The 23,690-nt window shown below is 29.2% G+C and overlaps 1 protein-coding gene across 3 annotated transcripts in view; it reads left to right on the top strand.

Moving 5' to 3' along the window:
• The first annotated feature begins 665 nt into the window (after positions 1–665).
• LOC116775931 (mucin-2) overlaps positions 666–23,690 on the top strand; it is a 51,186-nt gene continuing 28,161 nt past the window's right edge. For all 3 annotated transcript variants that reach the window (XM_061524182.1, XM_032668986.2, XM_061524183.1), the window contains exon 1: positions 666–808. In XM_061524182.1, the coding sequence (XP_061380166.1) occupies positions 748–808 (61 nt within the window). In that variant the 5' untranslated portion in view covers positions 666–747. The remainder of the gene's footprint in view (positions 809–23,690) is intronic.

Genomic DNA, 23,690 nt, shown 5'->3' with positions numbered 1-23,690 from the left:
GTCATAAAATGTATGTTTGTATTCCAAAGTTAGCTCGTAAACCGCACATGTATTATTCAGCTATAATACACTACCTTTATTTATATATTCAAATAAATTCAATGAAAACTGCGTGCGAAGCTTAGTCTTTTGCAATCGTTGGAAAGGTATTATCGTTTACGTCATAACTCATGATGTACCTCAACCGCACAGATTAATCGCTGTTTTTATAGACTATTGTGTTTCGTTAAAAGCTGTGTGCCCCAGTGTACTTATTTACGTTAAGTTCCGTGTTAAACGTCCGCGTGCTGCGACCGGCTTCGAAACTAAACTGGGCTTGCCTTCTCAGGGTTCACCAACATTTTACGAGCTTTACTGTCCGTCATTAAATATATTTGATTGATTTATATAATAAAAAAGTCTATTCGTGTTTTAAACCAAATAACATTATTGAAACTGAACATTTATGTTTGATAACAATATAATTTACGAAAAAACCTCTGTTAACCAATACTAACTTTTAAAAATGTTATGTATTTTAGTAAAATAAATAAATATACGTAGTAAATAGTTACAATACAAGAATTCGTAATAATCGTCTCGTATATATTTGTTAGCTTTTAAACGGTGTCGCGCCCCTGTGTCGTCGGAGGGACGGCTGGTGTTTCTCTTGACTGCCTCAGTCAAGCGCCGACTGCCGTCTTCACTGGATCGCTATGTCGAGATGAGTGTTATATGTCAGTGTTGAGTGTATTGTGAGTGTCAAAAATGGCGGGATACTGTGCTTGTTTTATATACGCCTTATTTTTATTATCCGTCACATGTGAAGGTAAGAATTATATTGTTATATTTATTAAATTTTAATATAAGACTTGTTAGATTATATTAATATAAATTGCAAATATATAAAATGCCAAGGCTCTGCATATTTCGTGAAATAAGTACGATAGGAAAAAGCTCGTACGTGAGATATCTACGCGTTCGCTGTTACAATTCATATTAAATTAAAAATTCTAATTTTATATACATATCATTATTCTTATATATTTTAGTACACAAAATATATTCGTTTTACATTTTTTTTTGATAGGAATAGATGTGTCATTATTAGTTATGAATTAATTAATTAATAACTTTATCACTAAATACTTCACCTAATTATATGTAATTATTAATTCTATAAAAATGTAATGTAATTTTCACTCAAATCTTTATTAATTATTTAATTGATATATATGTGTAATGAAGTAATTCTAAATAAGTAATTTTAGACATCAAAAGGAAATTAATTGTCTGTCTGTTTTATTTTTTCACGACTGAATCGGTGAGGGTAGAATGAAATTTTGTTTCCGGAATAAATAGTACTTTCGAGAAAGATGTTAGTCACCTTACGTCTATTATATAATATTTTTTTATCAATTGTTATATTTATGTGTAAATATCTTATATTATCTTAAGTAACGGACAGACGGACATCACAATAGTGCTGTTAAATCCGTTAATTTGTGTTAAGCAACAGTTTGCACAAGAAGTGAACGGTCACCTCGCTAAATGTCAACTTAAGACGATCTTAAGACGCCCTGTAATATGCCCTTTGAGCACTAAATAAATTAATTATACGATATTATATTGGAGAAATATTATTTATATATGTTTTCGTATTAAAATAATATTTTTAGATATAACAGTTATTTTGTTAGATCAGATTTTGCTTAGAGATAGCTTTAATCGGAGCTTGCCTCGTTACTTTTAACGCGGTAGGTACGTATAGGAGACTACATAGTTTTATAAGACCACACACATTTTATTGCTCTTTGATTAAGATAGATCGATAACCTTTTGCAGATTTTATTACTTTGCATTAAATAGACAAATCAAAGCTATAAGCACACAGTTTTAATGCGTTTAACATAAAGGCGCGCATATTAAGACTATAGCTAATAAATAATATATTGAGAATATCATCTAATATTACTTCATATACAGGTTCTCCTCGATCGTAGCTATCAATTTAAAAAACTCTGAAGTTAGCTTGAATTATTAAAAAATATTCATACATTTATTCAGTGACGTACACGAATCTTTGGCCGTATGTGTTATTACAAATAATTGCACCTTCACATCCTAGTAGTAAATAGGTCTTGAAGTCTTGTTGTATCGTCCGTTGACACGTTCTCTGGTCTATGAACGAGTCACGACCCGGTTCAAAAGTGAAACTTGGTTGCGTCACAGCAAATAGATTTTGACTTTGACTATTCACGATTCCCTCTACTTAATACTCGATTCCTTTCTTTCTCTTAACTGGTTCAAGGAGATCAGTCGAAATTACGGTTTAAATTAGGTAATATAACCGTTACTTTAACTATATATGTATGTACACTAAGTTATAATTTATAGGTGGTGTAGATTATACTATATATATATACACGTATATGTTTATGTGAAAAAAAATCATTTTAATTAATTTCTTAAAAAACTTTTACTTTTAATTATTAAAGTACTATAAAAGCTGTTTACATTTTCTAATATTATTGCCACAGTTTAAAAAAATGTGTGTCAAATTAGTAGTGTGGGTTCAGTAGAACTGTCTCGCTATGGGCATGAGGACATACTGTGTCAGAATGTCCCGGTGAGAGAAAAAAAACTCGGCCACTCTAGATCGTAACTCGATCTCTGTTTCAAACGAGGTTCGGCTCTGATCAAAGCGATAAACAATTTTTCAATATCACATTATTTCTCGCAATAAAATAATAAAATTTTATAGCCAGTTAATGCAATTCAATAAATAAAATCTAGCTATCAACTAAACAAGCTATAGAGATATGAAAGTATTAGAAAATTACTAATGAATCTGTCGTAGTGGATGCTCGATGACGAACAATATTCTCGCTTTCAAAGAGACCACACCCAATTATCCGGTGTGAAACCTGTACTTCACTGGGTCAGTGGAGAGGGCGTTTATAAAGCAAAGTGGCATTGTCTGTCTTCGTGTACAATAAAATCAATATTCAACATAATCTCACATCAATTTGTGTACAACTTCTGTGTATGATAAGCTATCATCGACGTGTACAACTTCTGTGTACAAAAATTTACAACTTATGTGTAAAATTCAGTTGAATTAAACACTACGTTTAAGTTAACAGTACGACTTACGAGTATTACGATCAATTAGTTACGGATGAAAGATTTAATGTTTTTATAACTGTTATTGTATCAATTTGTGTATTTGATTTGTTAATTACTGAACATCAACGAATTGGTAGTGACGCTGCTTTAGTTTACGAGGTTAACTTCATAATGCATTTTAATACATCTCGCTATATCTTGTAAATATGTTCAAATATGTTTATGAAATGTTTGATTTCTAATCAATGCTATTCGGTAGTAACGAATATGGAATTAGCACAAATAAAGTGAATTAGCATTTACGGTAAGACTTGTTAGATTGAGGTAAACATCTGTGGGGTGGGACGTTAAGGTAAGCGATAGCGAAAGCGGCAGCGGCAGCGGGAGCGATAATTACTTATAACATTATGCAATTGAACCTGATTTACCTTTACAATTTAATTGAATGATAATAAAAAGGATTTTTATGTTTTTGAAATGTTATTATTCAAGGCCTTAGAGATGTTTTTTTGATATTATTTATTATGAAGATGATCTGAGAGTTGTTTTATTTTTATATGAAAATGGAAACCGAATTTATCATCACTGTGACCACAGCCTGGCACTTTCACATTTCGACGAAAGGTCAAACAAGTTTGCTTGTTTGCATGTGTGTGTACGCCTGTAAACTAAAAACTTCTTTATAACTATAATTTTAGAGTTGTTATTCCATTGCCGTCAAATCCTTGGTTATCGACTTTCTAAATTTTTCGTCCCGCTATAAGTCGGAATTATCTTAAGGGCGTGAGATTGATACGATGATTCTATGTAGGCATAGAAATTAATTTTAATATTACATTTATTGAACAATTAATTTTAAACGATGTAACATTAAGGAAAATATTGTCAATTTTGTTCAACATTTTTACAGACTACCCTCTTAGGTATGTGAAAATTTTGGACACATTAAACGGATTGTTTAAAATCCCTGGAATTCTTTCGCAGTCGGATAATGATACAAGTTAGTAACGAACAAAGTTACAATATCTCTATAATGTAATATTTTGTCCCAGTATTATCACTTATTAGACAATCACGGTAACAAGTTATTATGATATTTATCCTCCAACGTTAAAGTTCAAATTTGTATGTAACTGACCTATTGACATACAGCCCTAACAAAACGCAGTTGTTATATCATCCTGTAGCATTCACTTTACGGCTAAATGACATCACTTAGAGTGAATATACATATATATATATATATATATATATTATATTGGTATTGTATTATATTGGTATTCTCCGGCTCGTTACTATAATGTCAGAATAATTTTGAACGTGTTTATCAGGAAGTTATTTCGTATAACTAGTGTCTCGATAAGGTTATTAGGAGGTCGCGTTTAAGATTCCTATCGAAGTAGTTACTTTCATGATACGATGATATTAAAATTATTATACGGTATGTTTATAAATACATTGATTTTCAGGAAGATAAATTATTACTAACAAACGGACATTTAAATCACCTAAGTTTGTTATACATCAAGCGAAATGTTCTGAAACAATTATCACAACAATTTTTATGTAGATTGTGTTTGATATGTTATTAAGCTAAAACTACCCACAATTTGTTTGTCAAAGAATTTAACACATTTGTATTGTGTTATCCTTGTACTCAAAATCCTTTGAGATTGTTTTGAAGGGCTGAATTAATAATAATTATCTCCTTAAAAATGCAAATCAGTTTTCTATTTAGTTCTCTGTAAACAGCTGTGTTGTGTAACTGTCGGTTCCGTACATACAACTCGCGTTAGTTTATTTGAGATTTAGAAATATTGTTTTAAATGCACTTCTTACATTAAATATATATAACACAGCTTGTAATAACTATGAAACTTTAGACAATATAAAAAAAAAGTGGATCTTAAAATACTTATACTAACATGCAACGTAAATTTTAATATAGTAGTAATTCTCAAATAATTTAATATACATGTATATATAATTACATAAAGTAATTAACGTACAGACTCAAATAACGACCTCAAAATCTTGTTTTTGAGGCCGACAAGTGCTCGTAGAAAGTCAGTCGATAAAGAAAACTTCCTTGTTCCAGTGATATTAAATCAAAAATATATAACACTAAATATAATAATACTGAGTTTACATTAATTTTGTACTCAGTACATAAATTCGATTCATTATAAGTAATAGTAAGTAATTATAAGTAAATATATATGTTAATATATATATACTATGAGTCTTAATTATAAATCCTTTATATTTAATTCAAAATCAATTTGATTATTTTTATTCTAAAACAAGTCAATTCAATTGAATATATCGTGTGACTGATATAATTTTATTTACAATCGTCACAAAGGTAATAAATATCAAAAAATCCATTAACTCAATAAAACTGTCATTTAATTAGTTAATCATTAATCAATTCTTTGGACTCATGTAAGAACATGAGGTTTTTTTAAAACGTAGTTATAATTATTTTTTAATTGGATTACAAAGTCAACCTGGAAATTTGTTACATAAAAACAAAATTGCAATATCATCTTTACGCTCGGAATCACTTTTACATAACATTAGGTATTTATTAGGTATCGCAATGCACGAGCGCAGTCGGCCGTGAACACTAGTCTCCGTGGGAATCCATATAGCAGATAGTAGAAATAATATGAATCATGACATTCCTTACTTTAAAAATTAATTATTAGCCAATACGACTTGTTCTCGAAATATTATTTGAACTCAACATTACGGAAGTGAAAATATAGATATATAGATCCAATCATCAAAACGATAGTAAGAAAAATCATTGGAAGTGTAAAATAAAGTATTGATAAGAAAAAATGTTCTCTGATTGATTTCGAGATCACGTAGTAACGAGTTTAGAGCTAGATTAAAAGGCAAAATTAATGAAATCATGAAAGTTATACTTCTTTATAATAGACAGAATTTTAGTTCTTAGATTAGCAGTTTCGTTTTTCTTCTAAAATTTATCGAAACTGTGTTACTATTTTTCGTATTCAATTGAATATTTTTTAGAGTAAATTGCGATCAACAAAATCTTTATCTTTATGGAAGTTTGATTTGAATCATTTCATAGTTCAGATTGGTGGGTTTAACACAGAAGTCTATTAGTTGTCGTCATTGGAACTACTTATAACATTACTACAGATTAAAAGTCGTGGTGGCCTGGAGGTTAAAGGCCAATCTCTCATACGTGAGGGCGCGGGTTCGAAACCTGGCAACCAATGTGATCTTTTCCGAGTCATATGTACTTTCTGAGAGTACTTAGACGCCACTGACTGACGGTAAAGGAAAACATCACGAGCAAACCTGGTTTTATAATATCAAATTATAAGAATGAAATCACCAACCCGTCTTGAGCAAGCGTGGTGATTAATGCTCTAACCTTCTCCATGTGAGAAGAGGCCTTTGCTCAGCAGTGGGCTCCGATAGGCTGATGATGTTGATGATGATTACATATAAAGTTGCATGAAAAATTAAAAAAATCACATACTTTAACTTTTTTACTAAAACATATTTTCAATATGACTTAAATATAAAATTAAATTTAATAACAACCTTAAGTATCGATGTAATATATAAAAGCTATGATTTGTCAAATTACATCTCATATTAGAATGACGCAACAGACAGACTAACTTGCAAATTATACCAAAGTTATGTAAACATGCCTGATATTTATAATGACACTTCGGCATGCGACAATTTCTTTCACATTGAACACGCCATTAAAATGTACGGAGACACTTATACTAAACTATGTTGCTATCTACACTAACTAGATGGCTTTATTAGTCTTTGTATTATTAATACATAATTAGATAATATCTCTCATATATTTTCATTACTGGACAAATTTTAAAACATAATATGTACTGTTGTATAAAAAAACATTTAGAATTAAACATAACATGTATTATATATCATAAAAATTAATCTATGAGAAAGTTTTGAACTTGCGACTTGCAGTTGTCGCATCTCAGACACTTGTCCAATTGAGCTATCGTGCCCTCACTAATATTATAACGTTAGCTTTATGATATCGCGTTATAAACCGACAGGCAAGCTGTTTCATATAAACAGTCTTCATTAATAATACTTATATATATAAGGCAAACTGTCACAACATCTCGCTCTACTTCGTACGCGTTTGGCCTCAGTGTCAGCGGGAATCCAATGAGCGTTTAGCGTTAGTCCATATCTCAAAATATCGTATGATTTTAAACGAAACCGATATAATATTACAAGGGCAAAAGAAGAAACTTCGGCTATATAAGAAAGAGCACTTATTTTTTGGTAGTCTTTCTTCTATAATACATGGTATTAAAATAAATATAAATGGAAACTTTTGTAAAAGAAACCATATTATGAATGGCATTAAGTCGTATATTGTATATGAAAATATGAATTATATTTGAATGGCAATGCCACCGTTCCCTGCTCGGTCAGATCAAGTCATTCCACTGAATGCGATGGACCTTGAAAGCCTTTGTTCAACAATTTGTTATTAACTTTATTCATCGAATTGAAAGTCATATAAAAAATTAACTTCGTACATAACCTTATTATAGAAGTTATATAGAGCGAACGTTACGATATTAATAGTTAGTTAGTAGAAGTTTTTGAGTTATGCTAACAATTTCTTCTATGTTTTATTTTTTACTATGAAGTAAAAATATTGTAGGAAGGAATTCTTGAAAATGTGCTAGCTTTCTTTTGAAATAAAAACAGGCCTACCTGAATATGATAAAAATCTACATGAACTTATAACGGGTGTCTTCAAAAGACAATATCAAAGATATACACATACGTGTAAACACCCTTTTGACTATCAGATCATCTTAAAAGCCGTAGAAAATAACCAAAAAATTGAGAATTAAAAAAAAATTAAATTAAAACCAACTATCCAAGAAAACTCAACCATGGGTAAAGCATTGAGTTTTTTAGAGCTTATCTTCAAAAACCATGGAATTCCATGTCTAGATGATAAAAAATAAAAGCGATGGCCTTATACTTTCACGCGGTGAAAGTGGCATCGTTACTTCAACGTCATTATCTATTGATGTTGTTTTAAACGCGGATCGCAAATAAATCTTTAATACAAATATATATATTTTTTAAATTAAACAACAAAAATTAACAAATCAACTCTTATTCGTATATATAATTTACCTAAAAAAAATCATTTATTTGTTTAAAGTCACAGGTAAAAGTAGGTCGCTTGGTATCTGTTGATTTTAATATTGTCTGCCTCCAAGGTCTGTAATAACTTGTATCAAGGCATTATACAAATATATATTTATTGGGACAATTTAAATTATATATATTTAAGATTTCTGTACAATGCAGTCAAGATCACTGAAGACATAATCAGTTGCTGCGATTCATGATTTTGGATAGTCCATTGAATATTAGTTTTGACTAAATCTAAGTACTAAAATACAGTTAAGACAGGAGCCGATACTCTGACTAGGCCAATATTAAACAAAAATATAAACCACCGCAAGGAAACTTACTCTTAAATGTTAAAATCGCATCAAAATCGACCGGTCCGTTTGTGAGCTGTGGTGCCACATAAAGTTACAAGCACAAACATACACAAACGCTTACAAAACGCTTCTTTTCAAATGTCGGTAAAAGATTTTTACAAATAGTTTGAATTGTTTTTTTTTACTTTTATCTTATTTCACATAAATAATAAATGTCATTTACTTGTATTTGTTTATTAGATACGATATAAATTGTGGCTTGAAAATTGATAAAATTTTATATATATGCTTGCATTATAACCGTAAAGCGAAATTATATCAAGAACACACGTCCTTATATGAAACAATTAAATCACACATTAGTATAGGACAACTTAATAAAATGTGCAAACATTGTGAACCGGGTCAGATAAAATTTTTGTATTTCTTATTCGATTTCCGAATTTAACTTTTTTAATGTCCCTAATTATATAAAAATCACATATAGAGATTTTAATAAGTTTTTTAATTATTCCAAAAGTAACACAAAAATTATAAACAATGAGTCAAGAGTGAGTGAGTGAGTGAGTGAAATTGAAAAGCCTGACAATTTCAGTCATTAGCAATTCGCAAGGGAAAGGTCTTGAAAGTAGAAAGTCTAAACATCCCGAGATGTTTCAAATAGGTTTCTCATCCTCGTGTAAGTTATTCCTCTGCAGCATCCGGTTTGATACACTTACTAATAATAATTAATACACTTACTTATTACTTATTACTTGAGATTTTTGAAAGTTTACTTCGTTATTAGAATGAAAACGTAATTTTTTTTACATGTATTATTAAATTTTATAAATATCTGATTAATTCCAATGATTGATATGTTACGAAATCTATCTGGAAGTATTCAAGTTGTGTAACACTAGCTGTGTGCTGCGGTTTCGCTCGCAGTCTGTGACAACATCAAACGATATCATTGTAAAAAATATTCCTATGCTATTTCAATATTTACAGCTCGATAGCTAGTTTTATATAATATAAAATGTACTAATTGATTTTTATAGCTAAACACGCGTAAGTCATTCTGCCAAATTTGCCAACTGAGGTATTTAAATTAATTTATTTTGATTTTTTCTCTAAACTAAATATGTATTGTTAGATATTAAAATGTTGTATCTTTTAAATCTTTCTGATCAACACTGTGTGTCCGCCTGTGTGTTACATCGTCGTTTAAAGGAAGGAAAGTGCAATAAGATGTTGTCTGATTTACTTTCTCAAGACCATGATTTTTTTAATTACTGATGTACTTAGTTATGGATACTAATAAATAATTTAATATGACGGTTATTCTTACATCTCATCCGTGTTTCTCTAAAAGATTTTTCGTAAAAATTAATACACTCCAGACATAAAAATATTAATATTCAAAAAAGTTTAATTTATTATTCTTCATCGTTTTCTTATTAATAATGTGAGTTTCTTTTAAAACTTTAAAGTTACTAAAGGAATTAAAACAAGTTCAGACTTATTACATGCACGTTTGAAATGATATTTCTATAATAATACAGTACCATATATGTATATATACACATACACACATATATAGTTAAATAGATATTATTTTATAAATATAAAATTCAGTCTTTTTGGCACACTTTATAAGAGACGAAACCTCTCAGCATTCCATGGATTCACCGTGCGGGTGCCGGGTCCATTGCGTTGCAGGGAGAGGAGCTTCAACAGTGCCTGGGACTTGCGACCTAGGTGTAGGTTTAAGGGGCCCCTAACTAACGCGCGTTAAACGCTCACCTCCACTGTCCAAGCTCCTCTCTCTACCTAACCAAATTTGAGACGAACCTGCTAGGGCTGCCTTTGATGCACGTTCCAAGAATGAAGTGATGTTAGTTCTAGACAGGCCAAAGTCTTTTAGCAGGTTGTAGAGGTATAGGAATATTTTTAGTTTTTTTTATTCTTATTCCCAATATTCTATTAAATTAGACCAATATTTCTTTTATTTATTATCTATTACTGTCATTTTCTACTATTTTATAAGATTTTCTTATGATTTTGAAAAAAAAAAAATACAACTTTATTTTTCAGTAAACAAAAAAAGTGCAACATTTGTAAGAGATGACATTATAAATCGATTTACCCTGTGCAGTAAAGTGTGAAGCGGCGTCCTATAAAAGTTATAGGATCTGAAGCAATTCAAGATTAATTTTGTTGTTTAACAAGTAACAGGCCGATGTTATCCGTGTCAGAACCGCTGGTAAACGTGTATTAAAACAGCCTCCATGAAAAATATCGTGATATTGATGAAGTCAATATTCATTACATTAGAGAACAGAATATACGTATAACCCAAATCTTAAATTTTTTGCAATTAATGTGATACTTGAGAGAATTTGAAAGCTTTCTCTTTCCAAACTTCAATTAATTACAAATGTTACATGTTTAATGTTTATCCGTGAACGAAGTAAATTTTTTTTTTACTTCCATACCGCATTTATTATGTATTTTGTCAACAAGAAATCATTTTGAGTTGTATTTTGGGTTCAAAAATCTTTAATATTAAAGTTACTACCATCACTCATCATAAAGTTATTCGACGTTTAAGTTCTATGTCGTGACACAGAAACGTACATACATTGGATAACATAACCCTCTTTCTTTAGCAGTGTGTTTAAAATATAACATTATAATAGTGGTGTGAACCCATTGACGGCTATCAAACTTTCCCCACAAGTGGTGCATGGTGCTCCGTCCCTTGTATGGTCAATAATCATCACCAATTTGTTTGATTACCAGAATACCAGAATAAAAAAAACCTTAAATGTACTGTTTATATAAAAAAGAAATTCTTTACAAGTTACTTTTTAAGTATATTACTAAATGTATGTAAGTAAATAATTATATCGTTTGAATAGGAGTGACACGTTCGTGCAACAAACATTCTGGGCATTGATTTTTCGCCGACTAATCTTTAAGGTTACCATTGAATAAATAACGGACCGTGAAATTAAACCGTTAACTGTGTTAAAATATATATGGCGAAGGCTTTTTAAATATGACATTAGAAAACATTTCCTTTTCTATCACATAAAAATATTATTTAAAATAAAAATATTCTTTATTAAGCCACGGTTGTTTGTTAGATTTTAAAACCGTTCGATAAATCGGATTTAAAAGCGTACCTTATTTAATGTCTACAAATAGTTATTAACAAAATTATAATTTTATTAAATCCACGCGGAAATCTAAGTTCGTCTTTAATGAAATAATAATAATAATAAAGCAATAAAATTCAAGCGACAATTACTTACAGACGCTGTATCAATAAAGTAAGTAATACATACAGAATATTGTTGAGGAAATAGTATTTTCGTAATACCGTCAACGTTTGTTAAGTGTGACCTTCTTATAACGTAATACAAATATGTATTAAAATATAAAATAATAATATAAGTCATCCTTTGGTAGAGGTGAGATTGTATATTTTTATAAAAGATGAACATTCGCTTTGAATATTTTTTACCAACTATGAGTGACATTTGTATGACCTTAGTAATTTAATTTAAAAAACTTTTCATTACGATTCTTCATTCAGTTCATATGCGGGTTGTAACCGTCATTGCTATGAATGAAACGAAACGAATTTCATAGTTTTATCTGCTATCTCCTACAGTAATTATAGTAAGAAATTTTATTAATATGAATAAAAACTCATTTAAATGAAACTAGTATTTTTCGGATAAACTACGCGTGATTTATTTTTGTAAAAAACTACATACTCCCGACGTTTCGGTTACTTTGCAGCAGCCGTGATCACTAGCAGACGAGATGTTGTTGTTGTTGTTTTTTACAAAAATAAATCACGCGTAGTTTATCCGAAAAACACTAGTTTCATTTAAATGAATAAAACTTGCGAAAATCTTAGATCTCATTATGAATAAAAACTGTTTTCATAATTTACGTAATGTTTTTAATTAAAGATACATTTTCATTTAAACTGTATTCGCTTAAAACAGCCCAGTAATCTAAACTACGATAGAAAGAACAAAAAAAAATATAATTAAATATCTACTCGTGTTAGTTTCGAATATACAAATGGGAATAAATTTTTTTAAAGTTTTCTCTCTGTTTCTCTTAAATTTAGTCATTGTTTTTTTTTGTTAACAACAAATATGGAAATTTAGGATAAAGTGGTCACGTTGCTGTTCACATTTCAAGCGAGATCTTACGAAAAGCTATTGGAATTGGAATTTATTGAAATACGCAGTGAGTTATATGCCAGTTTAACTTAGTACCTGGACACCTCACTTATGTAATGACTGCTAGTGTGGGGGGCGGACGCAATGTATGTTGTAGGAACTTCTTACTATCAAATTAGGACCATTCTATGTTGTGAAAACTGAAAAGGTCGGAGCATATTGAAAGATTAAGGGCTTATTTTCCAATTTTATAAAATAGATATATCTGAATGATATATATTTTTTTATTCTGTATGATATATTTTTATAAAAATTATATGTCATAGGTTTATGAGAAATTTTACAGAATGACCTTCATTTGCGAATCGAAAGTACGAATAGCTTTAGATACTACACGTTAAAAAAAACGTGTCTCGTCCGAGTTATAACGAACTAGTCTTTTCACCAGGTTATGTCCGCTGGAAGTTATTATTAATAATTGAAACAAAACATTTGCCCTACTTATTGTATTATACAAGTTTCCTTACACTGACTATAGAAAAATGACAAATCTTTTTGCGTACAAACTACAAATGTATTAAATATGTGACATTTTAAAGTATAAAAAATGCATATGTAAACAACTTATTCTACATCGCAGTTCTGCGACTTAAAAATACGGAAATTCTATAGTATTAAAAATACCACAAACTTGATTTAGCAAACCTGTCTAAGTTAATCTTCGCTTTAGAAATAGCTTAACAAAAAAGTCGGTTTTCGTTCGCCAAAAAATATCAACAACTTTTATAAGTAAGGAAAACAAAAAAGCTTTGTTTTCGTTGTCTAAAAAATGCCTATAAAATAGTTTTATATTATCGTCTTATTGGTCGTAAGTTGTCTGGCAGAAAACTGTGGACCTTGGTATTATTGTTTTAAATTAAAAAAAAATAAGATTTCCAAACATCCTTAATTTGGTGATAATAAAAAAGTTGAGTATCATCTTCGTTTAATTTGGTATATATAATACGCAATATTTTATAAAACTCGTATGTCATTGGTGAGCTTAAAGGTCGGGTGTCGTAAAGCAGAATAATAATCAATTTTCAAGGACACTTAAAAACATTTCGGCTATCCGTGAGTCATGTTTACAAAATACATTAATAATTTAGCATATTAAATTTAAAACAGCAAATATTTGGTACAAAGCAAAACCGATAACATTAAGAGGTACAAAGAAACAGGCGAGAACAGCTTTAACTAAAAGCACTTTCCCTCTCCAACGGTCAATGAACCCAGTGACAGTCATAATAATTTCGTGCACTAATGTACCTTACAAAACTCATTCATACTATCTATAAACAATAGAAAGTTACATCAATAATTGCTAATCACATCACAACTGGTATGTCTAACAAGGATTTAGAAAGCACGTCCGTCTGCGGAGTTATTTCAAACGATCTTTCTCATTTTTTTATATAATTAAGTGTGTTTTAATGTAAATCAATTCAATATTAATGTGTGTGTAGCGTCACCTTTATAGTTATTATATAGGTTGCATTATTTTTTTTCAAGGCGACACCAACCTACTTTGAACCGGTCAACTTTTTTGTTACTCATCGGATTTGTGTGTTAATTCTTATTTATTTTTATTAAATTGATGTCGCTGAGATGATCGTGTTTGCACGCTGTTTTTTCTGTGTTTATTAACAAGTCAATCTAGGGTCGGTTGAGTAAAAAGTGTTTTACTTAGTGATTGATGCCGGACGCGGATTTGAAGCAAGTAGGTTTAGGCTTAAATATGGGGATAGCGTTCCAGATATTTATATCTAACTCTCTAGTTTTATTGTTTCTGGTACATGTGACGTTTCCATGGAGATGGTTTATTTAATGTCACTTCGTCCGGTTTGAACCGGTTTTTTAAATTTCAACCAAGTCATTTACAATTAATACAGAATAAATATTTTTTTAGTAGCAAAAATTTTTTTTTTGTGGAATAAATATCGTAATATTAATTGATGTTATCATTTTTAATCATAAATATAACCAATTGTTACATATTAAATTATTTTTTTTTTTCAGGTAAGACTTGTCAAGTCAAGATAAACCGATTCCTGTTGTGGAAACAACTCAAAAATTAACGAATTATTATTATTATTATTATTTACAAAACTATTATAATTTAACGGTAGTTTTACAACGTTATTATAATATATATTTTGAAAACCCATAAAAAGCAACTTCCGTCGTTAAAGTAACGGTGGCCCACATACAAACACCATATACGTTTGCTGCAAGCTATATCTAGGGATGCGCTACATCGTGAATATATTGTACTATATTTATTTAATATATATAATCTTAATACTATATCGTGCAACGGTAAGTATTGCGTGAGCCTATTACTTTTAAATGTTCGTTATAGTATTAAAAATGACGTCCTTGTGTCAGTTTCAGATACCTTACAACGTGACTTATAAAATTTTGTCAACATGCAAAACACTCGTATACAATACCTTACCTTGTGTCTCCATAAATAGTAATAGCCAATAAAAATTTAATACATATTAGATTATGTCCATAAGGAAGTGATTCTAGCCATAGCTGAGCTATTTTATTTCATTTATGTTATCGATTGTCGCATATTTTATTTATAGATTTTAATTTAACGGTTTATTCAAAAGTATCGATAGATGCACGTCACTAATGTGTTAGAACAATGGCAGATCGCAAGCATCGTAGCGCATCCGAACTTTACATACGCTTGAGACAAGGCAATACTCTGAGTGGCCATAAATTGAATTGTTCTACGGAATACTGAGATTTTATAAAGACGATTTAATATTTAACACAACACTGTTAGGAATATACTTAAATATCAACTAAGTATTTCTTATTTTTAGTCTTTCATATCTAAGTTGTTTTCTTTTAAATTTTGCTTTGGATATTTCACGAAGTCGAATACATTAATTTACCCTTATTACCCTTATTTTCCTATAATATCTTAATATTTGAATAGAACTAATGATTCTCTGTTCACGTTAAAGAAGATGCATTCTACTATGCATGTTACGCGGTCGCTCCCATGACCTATGGGGCAAAAAAACGCTCCACTTAAAAGAAGATGTTTGCGGTGAGTTACAGATTCGATGAACTAATTAATTACTTTGATTGGCATCGTTAGTTAATTCTATAGATATGGTAAATAACTTTTTATAGATTTCTACTGATCATTGAATTAAAATTTGTAATTTTTTTTTATTAACAATCATTAACATTTCATATGTAACTTAAGTCTTTCATATTTTATACTTATTTATAATGAAAGTTAATTATCTTAATAGCATTATAATATTAAAGTTTCTGTGTAGTATTTGGTAAATAATCAATCCTTCCTCTGAGTTAAATATATCCTTAGTTCACAGTCATACCAAGATATTTACAAAGACAGTTCTTATAAAGCAAGAATTGCATGCCATTCACCTATACATTGGCAAATTATTACGTAACGAGTTATTATGTAACCTACAGACAAACTGACAGTGTGAAATTTTTATTTTGAGATAGCTTTTTTATTAGATTGTACTGAATGTTTTATAATTAAAATTACACATCTATAGGGATCCGGAACTTTAGTATTGGATATTTAAATGTTGAGTTTATGTACATTCTATGAATAAAGACATTTGGTTAAAAATAATTAATTTATAGCAATGATGTTGTAAGAGAAGTTTGATTTTCGATATGCTGGTTAGAATAACGTTTTTGAAAAATTACTAGAAATGTCTAAAATTTAATTAATTTTAAAATATACCCGTATGTGAACAACGCGTGTGACAGCTATCAAAATTATACACGTGTAAATACTTAAATAATAGCTTAAATTATACACAGCCTTTAGTAAAACAGCCTGTTTCCGTCCTTGTGCTCATTTTCATCACAATCGGTACAGCCTTTAATTAAAGAAAAATAAGAATAAACATTTTAATACGTTTGTATAAAACAATCGATTATCAAAATAAAATTGAGCACTAAGCATTAATGTGAAATAGATTTTTTTCTGTTATCGCTATTATGAGATACGAGTCCCTTATATATGATTGATAAATGCAACTTTACCATAAAAATTCACACATAAATATGCATTTAACAAAAACCCACTAGAAGCATATATTTTAACTTCAACACTCATCTTGCAAATAACGGACACCTATTTGGGATCCATTAAAGATTGAGACGACAAATTTAGGTACAGGCTATATTAGTGTACCTGACATATCCTTTTAGAACTAAAACGATTTTAACGAATCAACATGTTGATTTTATAAATTTAGTTAATTCTTTATTAGGATGGACATATAAATACAAACGATTAATGTCGAGGGTTATCAACTATCGAGCAAAAAAGGGTTATGAATGTTAATATGTTATAATTTTCTGTGCATTCATAAAACTGCGAGGTGTCAACCCTAGCCACTTAATTATCACGGACTTAAAATACTTCCAATAGCCAACAGCCTTGTATGAACAAGTCAACTATTACTGACCTTGAACCCCTTTTATAAATGCCTTCATTAATAATTCATTATTAATTTAATTATTAATAACATATAGAAAATAAAATTAACTATATCTATACTAACTAACAACTCGGTTTATGCCCAAATGTTATTAACGTCAAACGTGCGAGTGATATACCTATAGAATAAACTATCGAAGACATAAAAAACAATGATAATTTAAGAAAGATTATATATACATATACATATATATATATATATATATATCGGATTTAATACAAATTCGTTATTTAAACAGAGAGAGACGCCAGGCTCGCTGACGTCACTAATGTCACTTCTTCCAGAAGGTTCCATGATATTTTAAAATGAACCTTCAATTCTTCTAAATGTTCTTGTATTTCTCGAAGATTCTTTATAGTCACATTCCTCAAAGGTCCGCGCTCACTGAACTGCCGTCGTGCGTCCAGGCGTCGTATTCTCCTTTTAAACTGTCTTTGATTTCGTTTTACTTTTAACAATAACTATGTATACTAATAAGTTTTTATAATAATTAATGACAGTCCCTAGTTGTTCATGTTGCATCCGTCATTGAAGCTGATAGCGCCGATATATATATTGTTACGGTTATGTCATTCATAAAGTTGCTGGTTAAATAATTCGTATTATAAAGTCAAGTTTAAAATAGTTGTTACATAAAATGAGATTGGACACAAACAGCGACCTGAATTTGTCAGGACGAGGTCTGTTCACTAGCTCTTTATTACGGCTTTGTCTGTTTTATTATATTCGATAACTCATAAAGCATATTTACATTAAATTACGTTTGGAATAAATATTATATGATGATCAAGCCTACATTATATTTGATTTCTAAGAGCGAAAATTTATAACGAAAAAGGTTTTTTTATGTATAGTGTTAAAAAATTGGTATTTTTTTTTTATAATTTTATTGATATCAGAAGAAATTTATTTATTTAAGAAGAGTAAAATTTGGATATTGTTTTTTTATACTGCGTTGTTTAATTTTCATATATCTAAGGCTTGAATGACGCACAAACCTACATACGTATCGTAATTGAAACATTTTGTGTGTATTAAGAATTGATCTAGTTTCGGTTCGTTTCAAGGTTCCAGACAAGAATTTATTATAAAGTAATATAATGGCAATTATAGTTTATTATTTACTGAGGTCGGAACAATTAAAAAATATATATTTTTGTGTATTAAAGATTTTGAATGTAAAAATAAGTAATTTTCTTATATAGGAACCGCTTTTAGGGAAATATTTTTTTATTTACCATTATGTATAAAACGAAGTGACATGTATTTTAGCCTTCTCCATTCTGTATCCGTATCAATAATTAGGCAGTACTGAAATGTCTTAAGATATGACTAGCACTGTTTACAAGAAATAACAATCAAGATGTATCCGTTTTGATGAAATTTCGCTTTTGCTATATGATTGTAAGCTGCTTGTAAGTTAATACTTAACTAAGGGAATATTCGACGAACTGACGTTTGTATGTAAAATTTTTCACATCAATGTCTATTTCAAACTACGGTTGAAGTCATTGTGCCAAACATATGTAGGATGTATGTGTGTATGTATGTTGCAGGTTTTTTATTTTGCACATACTGTTATCCAAATAGTTTTTTTGCATGTGTGTGTGTGTAGGTGTTTGTGAGATATGTCGAGATACGAGATTTATAAGACATAAATTGCATCTATTTAATTTATACATGCAAGGATAATTAATATTTGATATTTATTACAAAATTAAATCTTTGTTAATTATTTGTTAGCTAATAAATTTTATGTTTCTGATTATTAATCTGTGACGAGTTTTTTTAAGTACTGGCTAGTAGATGAGTGAGTTTCTTTTATTAAAATATCTCAGATAGTAATAATATGTCATAAATCATATTTAATTAAGTAATTATTAAGATAGAATGAATGTGTACCTGTAACAGTTAAAGCAATAAAAAAAATCATCCCGTGCAGAGCCTGTGGAAGTGAAAATAGAATTAGCAAAACCGAGATTAGAAGGTATAGTAGTAACTTTTTTTAAAAAACCTTACATTTTTCAAGTCTTTGCTCTATAGTTGAAGTCTACAAAACAGTATCAAAAAGGGTTTCACCAAAGACTTTGTCTTAGAATACAGAAACAATTTCCATTTCAACAGTGTTTCAGACAAACCTTCCTTAATTGAAACTTACCTAACCCTATCCAGATCTCTATCTATATGAAAATAAAGTCTCACCAAAATCGGTATATCTTTTTGGGTGGTAAATATGTTATATAAGTAAAGGTCTCAATAGCCTTTTGCTTTTTGTATAAAGGATTTTTTTAATAGTTATTCTAAAAACATTCGTGATTATATATTTTTTGTTGATATTATAAAATCGTGATAATTTTCAAGTCGATGATCTAACTTCAGTCGAAAACAAACAATTTCAACAAAACAAAGTTTAGTTTGCACGAATGGAGTTAATTTGAAATTGCTTTGAAAGTATGATTAGCTACTAAACGTTATAATTGTTGTGTTTAAACTAAGGTTATGAATAATTTTAAAAAGACGTATACATTTAAATGAAACTATGTAGTATTATTCGGATATACTACGCGTATTTTATTATTTTTAAAATACTACATACTCCCGACGTTTCGGTTACTTTGCAGCAACCGTGATCACGGGCAGACGAGGTGGGCACACATGTAAATTTTTAAATAATAAAATCCGCGTAGTATATCCGAATAATACAAGTTTCATTTAAATGAATAAAACTCGCGAAAATCTTAGATCTCATTAAGACGTATACATTATATTACGTATTAATATAGTTCTGTGTTCCTATTTATAGAAGTGAAACATGTAATTGAGTCTCTTTGAAAGAATGTGCTTAGTAAATTTTACATTTATCAGTTGTTATATTTAATGGGATAAGGATTTTTATTATTAAGAAGTTAATATGTCATTAATAAATAATTATTTATGTTCCGAAATAAGAAATATGCAAGAATTTATCACGATTAAATAACAGGTGCCAAGACGGTGAGGAAAATAAGATTTTTTACTGAGTCCGCCATCTTGAGATATCTGTTTTGAGAACTTTTGTTCGTCCAGTGAAAGTAATATTGAGATGAATCTTGGTCACAGGGCCGATGGAAAGTGATAACAGGTACAGCTGATATCCGGTTATTCGATTTCAAACTCTGTTTCTACACAATAAGGTATGTTTTAGTTTATCACCCATCAAGAACTTTAACCATTGCAAATTATGATGCGTTATTTACGCATTGTTTGTAATTTAATTGTTTTAAATTGCCTGACATCACTTTCGTTTTATAGTTCCGTACACATCAAACATCAAACAACAAACATGAAGGGTTATTTTTATTAAATAAACTTTCTCTTACATCTGAATTTTTTTATAACAATACAAAGTAAAATTAATTACTTTAGATTTTTTTCCTCATATAAAACAAACGTCTAGAACAAAGAACACGTTAATTAATATGTAATGAAGACCGCAGTAAATTTTATCTATAGTATGAAAAAAACTTAGTTTACACGCTCGGCGATGCGAGTGAATTTGACTTGCGCGTGCGCAATTATGATAACCAGAGTACAGAAAATACGAGCGATCATTAATCAGTACGATAATTAATCAGTAATACAATTTATTACTAAAATATGCTTGCAATCATAATATTTTAATCTTATTATTACTGAAACAACATAAAAAATATTGATCCTATTCAAATAATGACGGATTTAAAAGACATATGTCTTTAAGACATATATCTGATCTCACGAAGGCACAATATAGTGTTTCGCATGCATCTTTGTCATGTAGAAGACAATGTTGATCCCAAACCCCATAAAATCGATTAAAAGATCCAACCAAAGAGTATCACAAATAAAATTTATATTATAAAATTAGTTAACCGGTGAATAATGATATAAAATATAACCCAAACATCCGTCCGTTGAGAATTCGGAAGTCATTTGAAATTAATTGAAACGTCAAACAGGAATTCTTACAATCCAAGCGACAGAAGAAAAATAATGTGTTCTTGTGTAAAATATAATGGCTAAAAGATGAAGAGTGAAGAAGCAATAGACATTCCGCTGTGAACAGATGGCAAGCGTTATAACACATGCATACTACAGCCCGCGACTGCGACCGTGATTTATTATTACGTATGCATCTGCTGACTGCAAATTAAATGAACAAAGTTATTATTTATAAAATTAACTGCATGCCAATGAAAGTTCAACAAAATTCAGGTCTCCGTATTATGTAGATGAAGTAAATCGACAAATAAACAGGCAGTTTTAGATTTCATGTACATTTGTTTTGCTTAGTATATATATATATATATATATATATATATATATATATATATAAAAGAATGTATGTACGTTGTACGTTCTAAGAACGTTACATATAATCATATGTATCGATAACCTATAATAAGTAGGTAGTTAAATAATGTTGTAATGTATGTATGTATTTATTTAGACATTTGTAATGACGGCAGAAACGTTTCTTTATTAAATATTTTATCTGTGTATATTCTATTTTCAAACTGTCAATTTAAAAATAAAATTAAGACACGAAACTAAACTTATTTTACAGAATATTTATATTGATATATTTATTCATTTATTTATTTATTTATTTATTTCCAAGTGATTTTTATCTCAATATATTTTATCGTCGTCATATTTTGAGTAAAGCGCGTGATGTAAGCTCTGTAATCGCGTGTATTTCAAAACAATTTAAATATCTTAGTAATTGTAAAACGTAAACGCCGTGACGTTAGGTATTACCGTTTCTAAACGTTCACCGTTACCGTCAATGACCATATATTTGTATGTCATTTATATAACAATACGTTTATTAATTGATTAATATTTTAAATACAATTTTTGTGTGTGTGTTTTTAATGAATCAATTTAAATTATACAAATGTGGGTAGACATATAATTTGTTTTGATATATGTATATGTGTGTTGTAACCGAAGCTATAAACATTCATATAGTAATAAATAAAACTTAACATAAATCTTTAGATATGAATTATTTAACTGATTGTTGAATGATAGTTATGTTTTTCGATCCCATCATTTTTAATAGATGTTTATTATTTTCTCGTAGTTTGTACGATTTAAATCAAGTTTTGTATATTACAAGAAATTCATTAACATTTTGGGTGAATTTGAGTCGTTCATTCGTTCTCATTTTGCTTCATCCAAGCTCCGGCCATTTTGTTTTTTCTACATACATTTTGAATGTCCAACATTGATGTAACTTTAGTTTCTTCGCGTTTATATAATGTTGTATATTATATTCTATCTTAAACCAGGAACTGACAGCTGTTCTTGTAACTGAAAGGAAGGTCGCCTCAAGGTCAGGTGTATCGAGATATTGTGTTATTAATTGAATTATCGATATTCAATCGAGTTGCAATGGAATGTGAGGTCCATACGAAATGCTATTGTTATGAGGACGTTTATTAATTTTTTGGACATAATATTTTTTTTTTATTGTAATTTTTTGAATTTTGTTCTGGAAATCAAGGGTATTTTATCTAATCTATATATATATGATTTTCGAATGTCTTAGTAACAAAACACTCATTCAAATAGTAATTTGCATATTTAATAGTCATCATTAATTATTATAATTTTGTCAGTGGAATTTTCCACGGTTTCTTTTAATCTTTAAATTTTTAATATTAAGCAAACAATTAATGAAAAATATACAAAATGTAATAAAAAAATTACCTCATTAAGACTTTTGTCAATTGCATTCAAAGAACGTAGATTATATATATATTTTTTATCTGTACAAAACTAGTTTGAGTTTGACGTTTGACATTTAAAAAGGTTCCTCGTGTGTAATGTTCTTCACAAACGAGTCTGAACGTATTTTTCAACTCAAGGAAATTATATCTGTCTATGAATATTATAGTCAAATTATTATTCATTTCACTATTTTAAAATACTTAATAATTTATTACAAATACAATATATTTTTTATAGATTTTTATTCAGACATAATGATTTGAATTTTGTTTCCGTGAACATTTGAAATGTTAAAATAATGTCACATATTTTATTAAATCAAGCAAAATATAACGAAATTTTTAACCTTGAAACTTATATTTCATCTAATACTTGATACACAAAAATTTATAAAAAAAAATGCTTTATATGGTAAGATCAATACAAATTTCAATTGAAAATGCTACATAGTAATAATTCGATTAATTAACACTAATAAATTAATCTGGCAGAATGATTTTTTTTTTCATCGAAAATGTTTAAAAAAGTTCTGTCGCACATTATCTGTGAAATGTTAAACGTAGGTT

Source organism: Danaus plexippus, chromosome 24 (assembly GCF_018135715.1).
Source record: "Danaus plexippus chromosome 24, MEX_DaPlex, whole genome shotgun sequence".
Taxonomy (NCBI): domain Eukaryota; kingdom Metazoa; phylum Arthropoda; class Insecta; order Lepidoptera; family Nymphalidae; genus Danaus; species Danaus plexippus.
This window is presented reverse-complemented; position numbering and strand designations above follow the sequence as displayed.